Source organism: Sylvia atricapilla, chromosome 21 (genome assembly GCF_009819655.1).
Source record: "Sylvia atricapilla isolate bSylAtr1 chromosome 21, bSylAtr1.pri, whole genome shotgun sequence".
NCBI lineage: Eukaryota > Metazoa > Chordata > Aves > Passeriformes > Sylviidae > Sylvia > Sylvia atricapilla.
In genome coordinates this window covers 9,278,265-9,299,241 of record NC_089160.1, presented here as the reverse complement: position 1 = coordinate 9,299,241, position 20,977 = coordinate 9,278,265, and the positions used below count along the sequence as shown (strand labels likewise).

At 44.4% G+C, this 20,977-nt stretch overlaps 1 protein-coding gene across 1 annotated transcript in view; it reads right to left on the bottom strand.

Annotated features, from left to right (window-relative positions):
* Positions 1-5,871: 5,871 nt before the first annotated feature.
* The window catches only part of LOC136370377 (teneurin-1-like), a 30,587-nt gene continuing 15,481 nt past the window's right edge, over positions 5,872-20,977 (bottom strand). The window contains exons 6-10 of the mRNA XM_066333744.1: positions 16,371-16,667; positions 11,247-11,634; positions 9,174-10,394; positions 8,536-8,678; positions 5,872-7,141 (exon numbers count right to left, since the gene is read on the bottom strand). Coding sequence (XP_066189841.1) covers positions 6,383-7,141; positions 8,536-8,678; positions 9,174-10,394; positions 11,247-11,634; positions 16,371-16,667 — 2,808 coding nt within the window. The 3' untranslated portion in view covers positions 5,872-6,382. The remainder of the gene's footprint in view (positions 7,142-8,535; positions 8,679-9,173; positions 10,395-11,246; positions 11,635-16,370; positions 16,668-20,977) is intronic.

Sequence of the window (20,977 nt, the reverse complement as noted above, 5' to 3'; positions counted from 1 at the left end):
GCCTGGCAGATTGATTACATCACACTGCCTCAAACCCGCCAAGGCAAGCGTCATGTGCTGACCATGGTAGAAGCCACCACAGGATGGTTGGAAACCTATCCTGTGTCTCATGCTACAGCCCGCAACACCATCCTGGGCCTTGAAAAGCAGGTCCTTTGGAGGCACGGCACTCCCGAGAGAATTGAGTCAGACAATGGGACTCATTTCAAAAATAATCTTATTAAAACCTGGGCTAGGGAACATGGCATTGAATGGGTATATCATATCCCCTACCGTGCACCAGCCGTGGGTAAAGTGGAGAGGTACAATGGGCTGTTAAAAACCACCCTGAAGGCATTGCGTGGAGGGTCCTTAAAAAACTGGGAGCAGCATTTAGCAAAAGCCACCTGGTTAGTTAACACCCGAGGTTCCACCAACCGAGCGGGTCCTGCTCAGTCCCAGCACCTTAATGTAGTAGATGGAGATAAAGTCCCAGTGGCCCATGTTAGAGGTTTGTTGGGAAAGACAGTATGGATCAACCCTGACTCGAGTACGGGCAAACCCATCCGTGGAGTTGTCTCTGCTCGAGGACCGGGTTGTACGTGGTGGATAATGCAGAAAGATGGAACAATGCGATGTGTACCTCAGGGAGATCTGAATATGGGGTACTTGTACTTTGCTGAATGTTACTACCATTGTCTGCGTGTTAGATCAGTTAGACATGAAACAGAAGGAAATGTGTAAGTGTCGAAGGTCTGAGCAAGTAAGACGGACGGAAATGTGTAAGTGCTAAAGGTCTGAGTAAGTGAGATGAAAGTTTTAATTGGATGGATATATGGGATAAGGGGTGGAATGTTCTAGGTTGAGCTGTCTCCTATCCCATATATCCATCCCATATCTTGGATATGTTGTTATGTCTTGCAGCTGAACCCCGCCCTCTTGGGCGGGAGCCTGCAGTTCCTTCTCTCTTTTTTCTTGCTTGGCTGTTTCAGCTCTTGCTTCAGCTGGCTCAGCTGCTTTTGCCTTCTTCGCTTCGCTTTGCTTCGCTCTGCTCTCCGGCTGCCCCTGCCGCTGTTTTTCTTCCCCACCCCCCCGCTGCTTCTGTTTGTTTTTTTCCCCTCCTTCCTTTCTCCCCCCCCAAGGTTTGAACCGGCTCCGGACCTGACCTGACCTGAGAAGTTGGAGAAGTCCCGGGGCTTGCAACAGACGCGTCAGAACCCTCCTTGTGCCCCTGCATTCATGTGCTCCTTCTCTGCTGCAGGCACTGGGCTTTTAATGGTTTGTTTTCCTGTTTGATAACACAGAATCATTCATCATCATCTATTTGAGGCAGATCTAAGGAACATATTTAATATGCAGATATTTAAACTTTGCTACTCGCACTGCCAGCAACATTGACTTCCCCCACTCTATTACCAGGAGAGCAAAGGCATTTAACAGAATATTTTTTCTCTTGCATTTGCTTTGATGAAATATAATAACCTTTACACAGGAACTGGCTGGGATTTCACCTGCAGTGAAACCTGCAGAGTTATAAGCATGAACTTTGGCAAATCAGAAGTAAAATTAAATCTTGCTAAGCAACATCCTGCCCCCAACTTTTGAGTCAGTCAATATTGGCTGAAGTCCTCATTTAGCTCTATGGAAGCACCTTTTACTGACATGACCAGAATATATCAAACACTGATGTGAATAAAGACAACGTCACATGCCATAAGTTTGCACCTTTATTTTTTAAAAATGAAATAGTCAAAGTACTTTCTTTTTCAAATATCGACACATAATATATTAACTTTTCAATATTTACAGTGTGTTGCTGGGATGTTCTTGTAGAAAATGCATGCTTCTGGTCTGAAACCCAGAGCAAAATGCATCAGACCATTTAACTGCAGCCATATAACATAAACCTGTACAGTATCCAGTCACTATTCAGCACAGGAGTTAGAGCAGGAATAAAAAAATTGGGATCTATTGTTTCCTAGCAACGAGGCTGAGGCCATTATAACACAATTTCTGTAAGATCAGAACCTCTAACCAGTGTTAGACAGAAAGTGAAGATCTCGGCATACATTGTAAACATTTTTTACTGTTGATGAGAAAGCTAAAAAGGAACATTACTTTGACATATATCGTATGCTATGCTTCTCCTTCTTGTTTATTGACACTTCTGCCAGAAGAGTATGAAGATTTTAATGTTTTATCATGGTTCATACAAGTAAAATACTGTCAAGGACACGATCTGATATACTAACATTTATTAAAAGGCTAAAGTCCACCACGAGATCTAAGGAAAAACTGGAAATTGTCAAACACGTTTCCTTAGACAAACAATGGCAGGTGACAAATGCCCAGACGAATCCACAGCGAGTCCAACTCCAGCCCTCCCAGCCCTGCCTGGCAGGGATCCCCTGGTCCTTCCCCCTGGTCGTGCTTTGGGTCAAGGAGAGCTTCAAACAACAGCCCTGGAAGGGAAACCCTCGGGGCTGCCGGGGCAGCCTGAGCCGGCTGGCACCGGGGGGTGTCCCCAGGGTGACATCAGCGCACCGGGGTGGCACTGGGCTGTCCCCAGAATGGCACACCGAAGTGTCCCCAGGGTGTCCCTGCGGTGTCACCACCCCGGAGCCATGGACACCCCAGGCCCTGCCCGTCTCCTTGGGCTCAGCTACAGCACGAGCTCCTCTGCCCGAAGCCCTTTGCCTCCTGGAGCAGCACCCTGGCTGTCCCCAGAGGAGCTGTCCTGGCTGCCCCCAGAGGAGCTGTCCTGGCTGTCCCCAGAGGAGCTGTCCTGGCTGTCCCCAGGGCAGGAGCTGTCCTGGCTGTCCCCAGAGGAGCTGTCCTGGCTGTCCCCAGGGCAGGAGCTGTCCTGGCTGTCCCCAGAGGAGCTGTCCTGGCTGTCCCCAGAGGAGCTGTCCTGGCTGCCCCCAGAGGAGCTGTCCTGGCTGTCCCCAGAGGAGCTGTCCTGGCTGCCCCCGGAGGCGCTGTCCTGGCTGTCCCCAGGGCAGGAGCTGTCCTGGCTGTCCCCAGGGCAGGAGCTGTCCTGGCTGTCCCCAGGGCAGGGGCTGCAGGGGACCCAGGGCACAGGGCCACCCCTGCCCAGTGCCCGGCTGAGGGACAGCAGAGGGCTCACAGCAAAGAGCCAAGGTGTGCAGACCCAGTGGCACATTGACCAGTTTTCATATATATTTTATTTGGCTATGTTCTACATAGATATCTATATATATATATTTATAACTTTGAAATGTTCTAGATTTACTAAATAAATATGAAAGCAAAGGAAATGTTTATTGTCACACACTATTTGTTTGGCTGTCGTAAAAAATATAGCACGTATTTCTCATGGTAGGTACTTTGCTACAAGATAGTGTGCAATAGTGGATTTTATTTATTTTTATTTAAATTTATTTTATAGCTTAATTATTTTTATTTTCCCCTCTTTCAGAACCTTTGTTTGCAGTGCAGAATGCTAGCATCAAATTATCTGATCTAAATAACAGTAAAATTTTCCATGCTATTGTTTTTCTTTTTTTCTCAACTGGGTCTCTAGGTTATTGTGCAAAATACAAAATTAAAAAAAAAAAAAAGAAAAAAAAAGAAAAAAAGAACTATATTAAAAAACCCAAACCCACCAAAAACCCAATGAGAAACTGCTCTAACTATTCAGGGAAAAAAAATGGAGACTGACATATTCCTGGCCTCCATCTGAGGTTGTTCATGAACAAGACAGTCCAAAGCTATTTGTTCATGTAGTTCTCACAAATCACTGCTGGCTGGCCCAGATGTGATATGACTTCAATCTCCCCTGCTTGCTTCTTTCAGCAATAACTTGTTTCTTGAGCACTGTCATCTCAACACGACATTTATATTTAGTTCCCTAAATTTAAGAAACTGGTATGATGAAGGCATTTTTTTTTTTGCTTTTGTAACTGGGCCATGTAATGCCACATGAGTCTTAATGAAACTGTTTTCTCATAAGAAATATTGTTCAAAATGTACCTTAGACTGCACCAGGAAATGGGAAAATGCCAAATCTACTTTCAAAGACAAACTTGTAGCACATTTAACTCTTTGACCTTTTGGCATAACATGAGAACAACAGTAATCAAGGCAGTATTAAAAACCACAACTGTAGGTAATACAAAGTGCATTTCCTGCATATAATACAAATATAACTTTAAGAAACTAAAGGCACAAGCTAACTAAATATGTATTACATACTAGAAATGCACAGTTCAAGGTAACTCTAATAGCTCCAAATATTCGTTTATAATGGATATTAAAGCAGTTTGAAAATGATCCTCATTAGTGAATTGCAAAAAAGTATAATTGCTTAAAATATAAGTAAAATAGACTCTAATATTGACATCTTGGATCAGTGATAAAATACATCATCACATTTATGAATGCACTCTCTATATACAATTCATAAATTATTCTTCCATTGATTAAAAGGATTAGAGGCTTGAGGATTTTAAGGTCCATTTTTAGGCTGGTGTGGAGGTATTCAAATTCTCTGTGATCTGATGGAAAATTACAGAAATCTGAGCTGTCAGACCTGGAAGCTGCCAGCTCCCTGTCCTGTACATTAGTTAATGATGAGCCTGATCACAAGGAGTAGGTGCAGGTTTTGGTCCACGGGTCCCCCTGGCTGGGGACAGAGGAGGATTTGGGGGCCAGGCTCCCTCAGCCTGACCCTGCACCCCCAAAGCTGTGCTGGCTCCCAGGGGAGCAGAAGGAATCTGGGCAGAGACAGAAATGGGCTGAGGCTGAGACCTGAGCTCAGCCCCCAGCGAGGGGCTCAGATCTCAGGGGTCCAGTCAGGCTCATCTCTAACTTGGGTACAGTCTGCTCCACTTGCCCAAAAACAAAGGAGAAAAAAAAAAACCAAAACCAACAAACCCAAACCTGGGGGAAAAAAAAGGCAGAGAGATAAAGAATACACTTTCTTGGCTTCTGTACATACGAGCAGAAATTGTTTCAATATATTTATTATGTCTGTTCTGAAAGAAATGTGCAATAACTTCACTGTTATGGATACACAGGCTCTATAAAAAGACTTCCAGATCCCCCTGGAAAACTGCTTGCCCATTCCCCCCTCCCTGTGTGCCCGACCCACCCCCTGATAATCAGGTTTTCAGAAATGACAAGCTGGAGGAAGGATCACCTATGCTGCTATGAAGTAACTGTGCCAGTAGTGCATGTTACCTTGGGAAATAAAAGTTTCTGTCCATGCAATATAATGCTTTCCTATGTGCTCTAGATATTGAGCTGAAAAGTGAAGAGTCATCCCCGAAATGTTCTATGTTTATCAACATATTTACTATCCACACTTAGGTTCATCAACTCCCAACCCACCAATCTTCAGACTCGAAAAAATGAGTACTAGAACAGGACTATTGATTTGAGATGAAAAAACCATGATGCCTAAACCCAACAACACTGCATCTTCCAAATGATCTGTGTGAAGGCAAGTCCTGGCCCAGTGACCACAGGCAGGACTGATGATGCACAGCCTGATCCTGCTCTGTGGGGGCTCCCACTGGGGTGTCCCCAAGCACTGGGCTAAAGCCCAGCCTGGAGCACTCATGCCATGGAGAGCCCCCAGTGCCCTCTAAGCCTGCTTTAGCCACCCCATCCCTGGCTGCAGCCTGGCCAGCACGGTGCCACCCAGCAGCCTGGCAGCTGAGTGCTGCTGGAGCCTGGGGTGTCCCAGGAAAACCCTGGGAGAAAGGCCTGGCAGGCACCAGTGGGCACAAGGTGATGGTCAGCAGGGAGCAGTGAGGGGTGGCCAAGGCCCAGCAGAGGGGACATCCTTGGACGTACTGAGTTCAACCCAAGTCACACTTCCCAGGCCAGAAAATCCCTCAGCTTTTAACTGTGAGGAACATATGGGGTCAGTGAGCAGCTGTGACGTTTCCATACAGTCTGGTTTCTGTATGCAATCCCTTGAACTTATGGGACATCTCACTGGGGTAAAAGACACCCAGTAAACACGGGTTGCAGAATCAGGCTCTGTAACCATTTAAATACCTGGTGAATTATGAAATCAACAACAACAAAAACCTGGTGTTTCTTTAGGGGAAGGCAGAGCAGAGGTGCTCCCCTCCACCCCGCAGGGCTGTGCGGTGGCCCCGGCCTCTTGCACGCAGGTCGTGCCCCAGGGCTCTGCTTCTGAAAGTTTTGAATACTGCCACACAAGAACTAAAAATTGTCACTGTCATCTCTCAAAGAGTTAAACAAACGATATTAAAATACCATCTTCTGTCACATTTAAAGGCAGTTGGATATGTTTTTTTCCTCTATGTTTATATATACAGAGTTCTGATCTAGAAAAACCAATACAATAAACCATTTTACGTTTAAAAACAGGCAGTCTTTGGTGACGCAAAGGCAGAGATTTTCTTTGTTACCTTCTGCCTATTTCACTCTGTCTCATGAAGTGAATATTATTGGCACTGTCAGAAAGTTCGAGATACTGCTCCACAGATAAAACAAAATATCCATCGTAGCCTTGCACCCGCCCGGTGCTCAGAAGCTGCTGCTTCTCTCCGTCTGTCCACGCCCGGATTCCTTCCTCCCCGTCCTGCAGCCGCCTCTGCTCCTTAGTCCAGGCCTGGGCCACGGCCCTCTGCCTGGCGCTCTCCAGCACGTGGTTCCTCTCCTCCTCCAGCGTGGAGCCGTAGCGCACGTTGAAGCAGAGCGCGCCGTGCTGCAGCTGGATGTCGGCCACGCGGCGGCTGCGCCCGCCCAGCGCCGCCGTCATCTGCGACACCGTCACGTTGACGCCGTTCTCCAGGATGCGCCGCCCGCCCGTGCTGCCCATCAGCGCCAGGTCCTCCTCCAGCGAGCCCAGCTTGATGAAGTAGTGCGTGTCCCTGCCCTCGATGGTGAAGTGCAGGTTCTCCAGGTAGTGGGCGTTGTTGAGGATGGCGGCGATGCGCCGGCTGTCCTCGTTGGCCACCCCGATGACGTCGGCCGTCACGATTCCGTCCTTGATGGCAAACTTGATGCCTTTCCCGAACACTGAGGGGACGGCTGCGAATCTCAGCTGCTTTGCTCCTTCGGAGCACTTGCCGTCGCTGTACCGGGGTGTCATGGGAAGCTGGTCCAAGGATATAAAGTTTCGGAGTTGCTTTTGTAGCTCACATTGAATACCAAGGATAGTCTGGAAAGGAAAATACCAATCAAGATTGCAGGCAAGGTACCCTGAAGTTCATTATAGTATCTCACCCTACTCATCTCTTAATTGCTTAGAACGGATCTTCAATTTGTTTGGAAAGTATCGTGCACACCTACAGAACCTGGGCACATGCACAGGCTTTTTAATTGCTTATGGTAGTGCCTTCTATCTCTTGGGCTCCTTCATTTCTAGGAAATATCTACTGTTTATCACAAATGCTCTTTTTGTATTTGCTCTTTTTATTTTTTCCTCCCCCCTGAACTGTTACTCCAATGGCTGGTTTTTCAGCTCTTAGCTGTTTAGGGAAATCTGAATTCAAAGCCATGCCCTTTTCACATGGTTCTGCTTAGTCACTGTGTGTTTAATTACATCTTCTGCAGAACAGTGGTAATGAATTTTATAGCCCATTCTTTAGGGAAAGCAGGTTGGGAAGGTCTGGAGACACTAGAATAATAAGCAAGTACATCACATCTGTAGATCTTGCTCCCCATTAAGGCTAGAAGAAAATTCACTCCAACCCTCTCTTTATATTTTAACACTACACCTTATCACTACATCTTTTCTGTGCCTTGGAAAAGCTTAATGTCTCAGTGATAATTTTCCATGGACATGCTCTGACATCTGGCATGAGCTCTGACCCTCCAGCCTTCTGCACTTGGTGGATGGTAACTGTCCTAAATGCTAGGAACATGAATGTGAACTCTCAAATGCTCTGTCCTTCTCTTTCCTGACTACAATAGAGGAAAGGCATCTTTACAAAATCCTATGTCTTTGTTAACAGATGCTCATATGCCAAATGTGAATGCCTGCTCAAAGAATCAGTAGTCACGTTGATTGCTGGACTCTGGTAGCTGCTATCTGGCTGTTACTGAAAACAAGCCCTGGAGAAAGGCTAAGATTTACAGACCCCTTACAAATCCACAGCAGCATTTCTGCTTCCTGCAATAATTATGCAGAGGTACTGGCTTGTGAAGCTGTTTATACCCTCAGTGATTTTCCAGTGCCTGTGGCATCTTTGCTAACGAAGATGAAAATCTGCTGGTTTAGTTTGTTAATTCCACAAGATTTTCTGTGGTTTTTTTTTTCAATATTGAAACACTTCCACCCTTTTGCCTCTCCTGCGCCTCAAGTTTGGTTATTTTCTCTATAAATAGCTGCAAATTTTCTTCACCATGTTGTTAAAAGCTTCTCCTTGAACCTCTCCTCCCCTCTGATGCCAGTACATAATTAACAACATTCAAGTTTCTAGCATTCTTAAACAGTTTACTTTGCCTATTATGTCAAAAGATACAGTCACATTTTTTTCCTTGGTATCCAGTATTTTCTACTAAAACTCCTTAATTTAGTATTAAAAGCTGCTGAAGAGAATGTTTGCTAACCTTTCCAGGATCCCACTCCTGGGTTTTTGTTTGGAGCTGCAGAAGTTCGTATGTTGTCCCCAAAGCTTCTATCTCTGGTTTTGGGAATCCAGGCAGCACATTGTGCAACTGGAAACCAAACAGCTCCAGCCAACTTCCGATGTCTACAAAACAAGAAAAGGATGCTGGCAAAAAGGCTCATAAATCCTAGAAAAAGTGAGAGCAGTCTGCAGAAATTCCAGCTATGCAGAAATAATGATTTCACATCAATTTATGTTTCCTGCACCAGCTACAGCTTTTATTGTAGCAAAGAAATTATTTGGTTACAAAGCATAGCTATACTCAAATCAATAGTGTTCCCTCTATCTATTTATAATAGAAAAAATTCAAATTAAGCTGCTTCCATTCTTCCCCTAATTTTAGCACTGAGAGAAAAGCAACAGAAGCAGCTATTAATTATTTTCTTGGTTACCATAAATGTTAAAGAAAACAGATCAAGCTCAGTAAGATGCAATCTATTAAGGAAATTGCTTCAATGGATTTTAGATTAGCGACTTTTTGTATGCAGAAGATTTCCAGACTGTTGACTCCATACCACAACTGGAGAAAAAGTTTTATTTTTGTTACACACGTTTTCATGAGAGACAGGTTGCTTTTACCTGTGGTGTACTTGGCAACGTCTTGGATTTTGCCAACGGGGTAATTATTCTCAAAGGAGTAGAGGTTAAAGGGTTGTGGGACAGCATTCAGGTGCTTCCATATTCGGTGATTTGGGGTTGTCCAGCGCCCAGCAATGACATCGTAGTCCCTCTGCCCCAGGTGAACCAATTTAGTGAGAGGATCATAGAGCCCTCCATGAAAACCAATGATGACCTCGAAATCTGGGTTAGTGTCCTGGTAGATCTCTCCGTATGGGGTGTACAAAATCTCTTTTATGACTTGGCCTCGACTGCTAAACACAGCTAGAGGTGTCCCAGTGTTATCACAAGCAACATAATATTCTTCTCCGCTGCTTAATTCCATTGCAATGAGATGGCCTTGCAGATCATAATAGAGGGATGTTATTTCTGAGCTAGTGTGATTGTACAAGTGAGTAACTCTTATTGGGTTGGAGAGATCAGCATAAAAGAACTGTAAGTGTTGTCCTAGGCTTGATTTGCTTGCAACTCGTCTTCCCAGCCCATCATAACAGTACTGCACAGTCCAGCCAGACACTTTGTTATAGGCTTTGTTCAGCAAACCATTAGAGTTGTACTCAAAGATCTCATTGCCCCTTTGCCTGAGGAACCCATCCTCGTCCATTTTGTACTGGATCTCCCCGAGCCTGGTGATGCGGTCGCGGAGGTCGTACCTCAGCGGGGTGAGGCGCGCGCTGTTCCCGTGGCTCAGCAGGTTGATGTTGCCATTGAGGTCGTAGCTGTAGCGCCACTGGGTTTTGTCATTGACAGACACGGTCTGCAGCTGCCCGTCGGGGTCATACTCATAGAAATACCTGGTAATGTTGGCGTCCACGCCCACACGGATGTCGCAGATCACCATGCGGCCCATGCTGTCGTACTGGATGGTCATCCAGTAAGCAATGGACTTGAGGATTTCATACTGCACCTCAATCACCTGCCCGTTGGCACTGAAGATTTTGGTGTGCTTCATCACAGTGGTGGTTATAACCTGGTTCAGATCATAGTTGATGACACTGAACTTCCCGAACTGCTCGGTCCTGCCGGAAACGTCGACGTAGCGGTAGAGGTCGATGGGCAGGGGCGTCTCGTTGATCATGGCCTGCATGCTGGTGACACGGAAGTTGTTGTAGCTGTAGTCAAACCTGGCGTTCACCAGCCCTTCCTCACTAAACCTGAAGATCTGGCGACCAATAAGGGGCCCTGTCCAAAACAAATGCGAGAAAGAGGAAAAACAGGAAGAATAATGAATTATGCCCTTGGTTTACTTACCCTACAGATCTAGGACAGACAGGACATGACCCCAGGCATGGCCTTTAGCCTTACTACTCCTTAGCTGTCTCAGAAAATACCATTAACTAAGGATATGTTAGACTCTTCTCTCACAAACATTTATTAATGCTTGCTCCACAAACTATTTATATTTTATTAATATTTGTTCAAATGAATGCGGCTTTATTATAATTATGATTTCTATTTACTTACAAGATAATTCTAAACCAAATTTATTTCACGTGGTGATTTCCTTCCTCATATAAGCAGTCCTTTTGAATTTATGTTATATTACGGTGCAAACAGGGAAACTTGAAAATACAAACAATAAACCAACTTGATTTAGTATTTAGCAAATATCCACACAGAGGAATAAAACCAACAAAACATTCTAAGAGCTATTCCATACCAAGCAATAAAAAGAAAACTGTATTTCAAGCGGGACAGCTATATTCACCTATGGACACAGACGGAGAGATATACACATATATTTTTCTAGTGAAACATAAAATACAAGAAGCTGTAGACATAAAAATATAATGGAGTTTCGTGCCAGGTAAGATCAGGGTGTTGCGAGTGAGGAAAAAGTGCAACATCTTAAGGAGCCAAAAGCTTTAGCCAAGTAGCCACAGTGAGACCAACCTGCCTGCCTGTATCTGATGGTGCACATAAACCTGTTGGGCATTAGATGTAAGTACAAGATCGGGGTGTTGTGAGTGAGGAATGAGCATCACCTTCTAAGGAGCAAAAAAACCTCAGCAAAGCATCCACGGTGGGACCAACCTGTCTGCCTGTATCTGATGGTGCAGATGAACCCGTCGTGCATCAGATGGATGGTCTTGATGACGCCGGAGGACTCCTCGTAGGTGAAGGTGACCTGTGTGGTGTCGTAGAGGATCTCGGAGAGCCGTGCCTGCCGGGTGTACCTGTAGAGGACTCTGCGGCCGGTGCCGGGGTAGAGGGTCTGCAGCAGGCGGCCGTCGCGGGCGCGGTCCTGCAGCCACGCGGCGCCGCTGTCCGGGGGCGTGTAGATGTTGCGGTAGTAGCCCACGGAGAGCACGGTCTGCAGGGCGTGCCGCACCATGCTGGGCATCGTCACCGACTGCAGCGCCAGGGACTGGTCGTACTCGAAGATGTAGCGGCGCTGGCTGTGCAGCAGCAGCATCACCGACTGCAACAGACAGCAGTGGCACAGTCAGGCTCCAGACAGGGGCTGCCCAAAGGGCTGTGTGCACCCCGTGCTTTCTGAGCCGGGGCTCTTCCCAAGGGAAACTTTTCAGTGGTTTTCTTTTTCCCAAACAACCCTGTGTAAACAATATTCCTTTCCCATGACAACAGGAGTTGTTTGCTATTTCTGTCACTGAGCCAATGGCAGAGGTGTCAGCCCTATGGACCAATAACGTGCCTCTTAGCCCAGAGTGTTATAAAAGGGCTGAATGAACTGTAAATAAACCTTCTGATTTCTGCTGCCTCCTGACTGGGGTCAAACATTTTTATTTTGTGTCCTATTGCAATAGGTGTGGGCCTGATATTCTGGGTCTGACAGATTTTAGCCTGCTGGCAGCTGCTAACTTTTCCTAAGGAAAAATTTCTCAAGAAAGCTTCTTCTCGAAACAATCTCAGCAAACAACTCTCCTTTCTCCAACCAATCTTTCTCCAGGTGGGGTTTTGCTGTTTCTCTGGTTTAACCAATGGGATCAGAGAGGTGTTGTTCCTATTCACCAACGATGTTCAGTCTGTATCAAAACAGCTTATAAAAAGCATCAAGAATTAGACAATAAAGCTTTTTCTATACTCTTTGCCTCCTAAAACATGTAGAGACTCTCATCTTTGTCTTGTGTCCTACAAAGACAGCCAGGGAGTGCCCAAAGTGGGAATGCTGACACACCCACCCATGGTCACAGTTTGCTCTGACTGACTGTACAATTCCAATGAAGCTTTCTGCTCCAGGAGACCTGGCCACCAAGGTGGTATAAAACAGGAGGAGAATCACAGTAAGTCTGGAGGTAAAGGTCTCCAGACTGGAAGGCAGATGTGGCTCTCAGTAGCCTTTTAGCCTCATACTGACTGGCTACGTTGCTTTGGAATATTTAAGGCGTCCTCTCAGGAAGCAAAAACAGAGGGAACCTCTTCCTCACACACAGGCAGAGCATCTGCACCAGCAGATGTGTCTAGAGCAGCTGGAAAGGAGAAACTGCATGTACAAGGTGTTCAGCTTTTATTGGCAATCTGCTTATCCCCAGCACAGACCTAGCCCTTTTCCTGTGTATCTTCTTTTAAATACACATCGCCCCAGAGTTCCTGATATCTCCATGCTTACAGATGGATGGAAGAACTCTGCAGACTCTTTGGTGTGACTGCTTCTATTGCTTATTTTTAATGTTTACAAAGAATCTGATTTCTATGCAGGTACTTGGTATTTGCCCTGTGTTGGTTAATTGTGGCTGGCTAATGAAATTTAATTTGCTTATCTGGCAGATGAATGTGCAAGCACAGCAGACTTTTCCTATTGATAATTAAAGTTGGGGTTCTGTACCCCTTCTTACCCACTGTGTAAAGTCACAGTGTCACAGAGCACGAGCTGCCTGGTGAGCAGTCACTGCTGAAACAAAGATAATGAAAACACACAATGAAAATATAAGGGGGAACTCTGTAGCCTTCCCCCAGCTCTACAAGTGGACCAGAGCACTGCCCATTTATTCCTTGCCTCATCTGAGTTGTGCTGAAGCACTGACACTGCCCAGCTCCTAGCCCACAGCTCAGACCTACCAGGCACTAAGCAAACCTGTCAGGCTTCTGCAGGACTGAGACATGCTACAAAACAAAGTCTACATGGAACAGCATCACTGCTTTGTCATGGAGTATTGGGGAAAGAAGTCAGACAAACAGGAGATCTTTCCCCCTCTAAGCTCAAAAATTTCTAGGAAGAAAACACGGTAAGATCAGCCCTGCAGGGTGTTCAGTAACCCTGGCCCTGAGCCACTTTGCTCTGACAAACCAACTGCCCAATTCACAGGGCCAGAGACAGGCTCAGCCCTGGCCATCCTCTCTGCAGCCCCAGCCCCTGCCTGCCCCCCTCCTTGCTCTTGGCAGAAGACCCCTGTCACCTGTCCAGCAGCCAGAGAGCATCAGCACATGCCACTGCTGCCCTGTGCCCGCTGGTGACCACAGACCTTCCCCCAGCACTGTCTGATCACTTCACTGCTGCTCTGGCAGCCATCTCCAACATGCACCGCGTTGGTTTTGTTGTGTTTCCTAAAGTCAGGAGTCTCCAGCCTGCACTAAACCACTGGTGAGCTCTCTCCTAGCACTGCTCTGACACCTCTCTCTGTATACTGCTCCCGGGCCTGCTTTTAAGCTGTCTGCCTTTGACAGGGTATGAATAACAAGATCAGAAACACCTCCAATATAACTTTAGTGCCCCTGTGTACCATCTTTACAGCACTTTGTGGCTTTTTCACTTTTGTCCAGGATAGTAAAAAGATAGACAGTACAAGGGCTGCAGACTGAGAATCCTCTCAAGCCTTTTAGAGGATACCATAAAGAGAAAAAAAAATAAATTCCCAATTCATCCTAATAATATTACAATAGATTTTTCAACTCTGCACAAATTGGGTTCTAATTGTTTTAAAGGATTTCAGAAGGTAGCTCATAAAACACCCCAAAATGGGTCATTTCATTAAAGCAGCCAGAGCCTGGTCAACCACAAAATGATTGATGTGTGGTGTAAGATAAACAGCCAGTGGCCAATTACTGGGAGCTCTGCTGGGAACAGACAAATGCTGAGCACCACCACTAGATGTCATTTCTGTCCAACACACACACCCAGACACTCATCTGTTCTGTCTGCCAGATTTTGGAAGCCAGCTTGGAGTATTCAGGGGATTTTATAACAGCATTAACTAATTGAGGAAAGTGACCAAACAAGAGGAACTGAATCTCATCAGTAAGAATTATTTACAATGCTGATGTTGTAGTGCTTTTTAAAACCTTAATTATCTGAGCTAATTTTGTAAGGGGCAGAGATTTCTGAAGATGTACAATTAGCTCATCAAGTGATAAAAATGAAGAATTAAATAACTAAGAATTGGAAGAGAGCTGTATAATTGATTTTTTTTTATGTAGGGAATTATTGGGTCCTACAAGTCTTCAGACAACCTTTACCAATCATTACATAATTAACACAATGAGTTATTGACTTTAATGGAGCCACAAAGTTATATTTCAATGTCTAATTTTGACAGGGAATTCATCTTTCTTTGGCACAAGGAACAACAGTCATGGAAATACATTAAATAACTGGGAGATTATTGTCCATGGTGTGAATGGCTTTCCATAATTTTAATGACAAGTTACAGCATTACCCCAGCTGCTACCTGAACCATGAAGCTTTTGCCACTTGCTTCTACCAGATCAGGATTTGGCCTTTTCTGTAGAATTCTAGAATAACATAAATTATATGACTTTATTTATGAGCTCATCATAAACTAAAAACAGACAAAATGGTTTGGAAAGATAAGAAGCATAAATCTTTCCAAAACAGGTCCAAAGAAAAAAAGAAGAGATTCCTCCAAAAGGTACACTGCTCAAATATTTGAAAGCTGTATGAAATGCCTGTTTACTTGTAATTTGCAGAAGAGCATTCAGACAAAAAAAGCCCTGACAAATTTATCTGAGACAAACTTCTGAAGCTCCTGGGGTTCGCCAATCTTGTTAACACATGCAAGAACCACACTGCATGCAGACAAGGAGGAATCACATTTTTATGCCTTTTCCAGTCTTGATCTTTTTTTTCCACTGGGTTAGGTTTAAGTTTTTTGAGGATCAAGCTTAAATACACTGAAAATAAACACAGCACAGTTTATCTTAAAAGTACACATTTGGAACTCTTTCATATGGAAGTAACTTCAAAGTCACTGGATTTCCTGGGTGGATTTCCTCCTGTCAATGTTACCTCTTCTGCCCCTCAGCCTCCAGGGCCTTGTCCTGTGGTTTACAGGTTCAGAGAAAATGTTCTGCTAGCTCAGGGTGCAGCGGATGGTCCAAGGTGCTGCTAGTTAAAAAACCTGGAATATGAGCTCGCACTGAGTTCTGAAAGCTTTAAGAATACAGACTGGCTTTCTGGTTTTGAGAGACAAGACCAAACAAAATGCTACTTCAGAGGAAGATGTTCCTCCTTGGCTTGTACAATATTTATCTCCACATTTTGTGACCATTGCCTCTAGACATGCATGGAACTTACAACAGTCAGGGAATTTAGATGTGAAGTCACCATAAAAGCAGAGCAATAACTCATTTCACATTAATATTTCCCAAACAAATGGCCCCCATGAATACTGCAGTAAGCTTTCTCCTCACAGGATCAATCCCTTGTTTAAAATACAGCATTGAACAGGGAAGCTTGTGCTTATGGGTTTCTAATTTTGGCTTAAAAGAACTCTGTTTGTAGGGAGAAAAAAGTTCTCTTTCAGGACTGTGATCTTTCTGTTATCCAGAGTAGCAACATGGTTTTCAGCATGGGTGTCCTTTGGTCACCTGAACTCAGACTGAAAGCAGAAAATTGTTTTGACCCACCAATTAAACAAACCTGAGCTGCTGAAAACTTTCTTCAGAACTAAACTGTGTCAGGTTTGAGCAGGTGACATGTAGGTCTGAGCATACCCAGAGACACTTTTATCTAGTTAGGTCATTCTATGCATTTTCTCTTTTAAAAGTCTTAACTACTCTTGGCAAGAGGCAGCATCACAATATAGTTCAAAACAGAATATAAAAAATAAATAGAATATAAAAATTAAATACAATATAAAATTAAACACAATAAAACAAAACAAACAAATAAATAAAATATAATAAACCCAAATATTTTCTTTTTCCTTGGCACAACCCCCAAATGTAAAATTAATTTACCTTTTCTAGATACGTGTAACTCCATATTTTACCATCTGCCCACGTTCTGGAAACGATGTTCCCACTGGGATCATACTCCATTTTCTCAGTCCAGGGCCCTCTCTGGATGAAGGTGACCAGGCCAGAGTGTGAGTAGGTGATGTTGACCTCGTTGTACTTGCTGAGGGGGGACCAGAGCACGGGCCGCCCGCTCTGGTCGTACATGATGCGCAGGGTGAACTTCCGATGGTCGTCGTAAATCTTCCCCGTCCTGGTGACGTGGTCAAAGTCAATGGAGAGCAGGTTCCTGTTGTGGGTCTGAACACAAAGGAGCAGCAGGGTAAGAGCACAGTGCACAGGCAGCACAGACACGTCGGTGTCAGCCCTAATCAGAGTCAGCAATGCTCTCACACTGTGACCTGGCCCTTGCTGAAGACAAGAAAATTGAGAAGATTCAGATGAGAAACAGAAGGACAAAAAAACCCCTGTTCCTTGCATTCAGTGTTATTATATTTGGCATTACAGGATGTTTGTACGTGCTAAATCCTCACCTCTGCTCTCACCTTTTCCTGAGCTTTTCTCAGCTGTGGATGACATTGTTGACTCCAGCCAGGGACGTGTAGTTAAGCCCACAAACTAAGAAAGATCTACCACCTCCCATCCTGTGCTGAGCTCTGTGAACAGTGACAGGTCAGGGACAGCCCTCCCAGCCCAGGTGACACCCTGGTGCTGCAGAGGGCAGAGCTGTGCCTGCAGCCCCTGCACGCCCTGCTCACCACAGGTCCTTGTCCCAGTGACACCAGTGTGTCACTCCCACACTCCCGGCAGCCAGCAGCTGTGCCTGGCACTGGCCACGTTCCCTGTGGTAGCCCTCCCCACACCTGGGGGCAGCAGCTCGCTGTGCCTGACACAGACAACACAGCCCAGTGCTCAGTTTGAAATCAAGTTCAAACCTGAGCCAGATCCATGAAGACAAAATACATTTATCCAGTGCTATCATCATCTGCCTCCTGAGATCATTCGGTCACTGGGAAATCTCTATTAAACACCATTTCAATCAGAAATATAATTTAGGGAACCATAAAGTATTGTTCATTGACATGTCTTTTTCAGATCAATGCCCCATGTGCTTGTTGCATTAGTCTCCCACATTTTATCTGCTCACTCTGTTCCATGAATAACTTCCCACAGCACAGACAGTGCAAGGCAGGTGTCAGCACAGAGCCTCTTCCTCCTCCCTCAGACCTGGAGGCACAGCCACCAAGGAAATGGTTAATTAACTCTGGTTAATAATTCAGGATGTGATTAGAATGAACATTTCTTTCTCCTTCCTCTTTCCGTTTTTAGATACAAAATAATCTGAGGATCTAGAAGAAGCAGGTGTTCTTCCTTCAACCAGCATTTCTGGAGTTTTATATACACACATGTCTAACTTTAATAGTGTTCATTTACAATAGCTGTAAAATACCTATATACCCCTATAGACTGCTGGAACTCTCACAATTTATGCTCTAATGATAGTTAAGGAGCCCAAGCAAAATGTCATGCTCAGTTCAACTACATTTACTTGTATACAGACTGATGGTTTAAGTTTAATATAATATATTTTTTAGCAAACTTCTTAAAATTTCTGAAAAAAAATCCTCTTGGTGGCAAAATAACTGAAAAGCAAGCAGGGGGTATACCCTAAGTCATATTCATTTAGGTTCTATGTACATGCTTAATGTTCTTATTGCTATTATTATCTTGGTAGAATGCAGTTAGGAGAAAGAAGAGCCTCGAATACAGATTGCTTGCAAGCTGAATTCCAGAGACTATACAACAAATAAGAATGAAAACCAAATAGAGGCAGAATTAGCAGCCAAGTGGAAAGCAGCAGTAATTGAAAACTCACAGAGTTAAAATAAGGTTAAAATACTTCCCTTATACTGCACATTTTATGTCTCATTTGTTTACTTTCTTATATTAAAGTTAAGTTTAACAGCCTTCTCAAGGCAACACAGGCTCATAAATGGGTAGGAGGACTCATCTCAACGTCCCATTGACAAGCTGATTTCAAATTCCAGTGGCTTCATGAAACGACTCCTCCAAGACACATAAAGCACAGCGAGGAGCCCCCCGAGAGTGGCTGAACTTGTGAGGCTGCTGTGAGCCAGGGAAAAAGTGCTCCCAGTGTCAGGCTGGAGGACCAGCTCAGGAAAACAGGGAGAAAATTCAGCTGACTTCAATAATTGTCAGAAGTGCATAAAAAGATATATTTATAAACATTTGTTGACTCTACTTCCATTAGTTTTTTAGCTAGAAATTCTGCAGTGTAAGTATCAAATAAACGTGCACTTCTCCTGCTTTCATTTCCCTGTCCACTCTGCCTGATGTGTAAGTCAGAGCAGATAATTGCATCCTTTCTTTGTCTGTGTTTTGATCTGAGCCAATGCAAACTCACACACTCTGGCAGAGGACTTGGTCCCATCTAGAATTTGCTGTAAGACTGCTAAATAAAGGGAGATCATTTGCTAAGTGCAGTAATGAACATGGCTGGCAAAGCCTGGGTCTGCAGGACTTTTGAACCGAGGCCAGTGAGTTACTTCTGTTGTTTGTTATTAAAAAAATAGATTTAAAAAAGAGGCAAAAAATAAGTAAGGCTGGCCAAGCATTCAATTTTCAATTTTGCAGACATTCAGTTATAAAACCTGGACTGCATCCAATGCCACGTTCCTCAAGTTATGCAAAAGTCAGGAGGGAGCAGAGCTGCATTCTAATCAGTGCATTACTATGCATCATGCTCATCAGATTTAACAGCAGCCTTTGCTTCATTTTCAGAAGTCAATTAAAATAGCAGTTCAATTGATAAAAAAGAAGTCTTGCTAGATTAAGATTGATGTTAAAATGCCTGATTGTACGTAGATTTATTATTAATATAAAATGCATACATGCCCACAGACTGTTTTATGTACGTTCAGGAAGCGCTGGGGCAAGCAGTTCTTCACTTAAAGGAAACCTGTGGTTAATTTCTGCTTCCCACATTGATTCAGAGCCTGAGATAAAGCTAGATGACTGTTCCAGCGTTTCAGTTAACTTACTCACTTCTGTGCCATCTCTAGAGCAGAATTCACACCATGCAGAAACCCAACTTTTTAAAGCCCAATGTTCCCAGCATTATTCAGAACATGTAACAGGGGCTCCTTTCCAAAACTGGGAATAACACTGATAGAGTGACATGCTCTCATGATGCTTGCTAATTGCTATTAGAATTTAAAAAGTTAGGACCAGGCAGAGAAGGAAAAGCTTTATTCTCTTTCTTCTCTTCAAGTAGGTCATCCTTTATCTCGTCCCCAGCTACCTGCCTTCCAATTTATACCTTTTAGCAGTCAAAGCCGTTTGTTTCACTGATGGTATCAGGACTGATTTCTAACTAACATCTTTATACCTCATTTCTATGCTGGTTTTTTTTTCCTTTCTCAGAAAACTCTTCCATTGTGCTGGTTTTTTTTTTCTTTAACTGAGGGCTCCTGCAAGTCTGTTCATTTCCACTGAGAACTGCTCCAATCCCCAGAGCTTTTCACTACATATATTTTCAAAGTTCAGCACAGTTCTTTCTGCCCTACATTGCAAGCTTTCTAACACACTTCCTATTGTGCCAGGCATGGCATATTAAGTGTTTAAATACTTTCTTTTAAAAATATAACTCTCTAAAAGTTTTCAGAAGGTCTGTCCAGAATCTCATCCAGCATAATGACTTTCAATGATGCCTTTTTTTTTTCCCAGCAGCACTCAAGGAGCTGTGCACAGTAAGTCCTAAATCCATTTCATTATTGGGTATACTGCTTCAAACACACTATAGGATGGTGCTTTTGTCCCTGCTGTGCTCCATTTCCTATAATCCCCAAGAAAAGAGAGCTGTCTCTGGGCAGACTCCTTTGCTGCACTGTTCCAGCTCCTTCCATCTCCACTGACTCTCCATTCCAGCAGCATCTCAGTGCTAAAGATGAGCTCCAGGATCCAGATATTTCTGCTCTTCTCCAAAGTCCTTCTTCATGCTGTTGCCAGCCTCAGAAGTCCACCTGTCCCTTTCTCTTGTGCCTATTGACATGGTGTCTCCTTTGTGCAGAACACAATTGGACCTGATGATCTTAAGAGATCAAATATAAATGATTCTGTGATTCTAACATTTCTCCTCCTTTCCGCTCTGAAATCCTCCTTTCAGAGGAGCCTGTGCTATCACCAGGCTCTCTTCAGTCTCCCCTGCCAGAGCAAGAGTCCTAGAGCTCAGGACAGCCAAGGGAGTCAGCACAGGCAGCTGGCCTGTCCTTCTGGGCAGGCAGGGACAATCCCTGTCCTCTGGGTCTTGGATAGGTGGAAAAGGACACAGCTTACAGAAATAGGAATGCAATGGTCAAGAGCTGTGCTGCTGGTACACACTTTCAGAAGGGCAAAGGGTAAAAGACATCAGCATACCAAAATTATTCTTATGCTGGTCTTTCACCTTCCATCCTCTCTCTGGATGAAGGTGAAGAGGGAGAAAGAGGAATACATGAGTGGTTTTCTACACTAACAGCCTATTCCAGAGGTAGGTCCCTCAGTTACCTCTGCATACCTTCAGTGCTGCAATATTTCCATGACCATCCTAT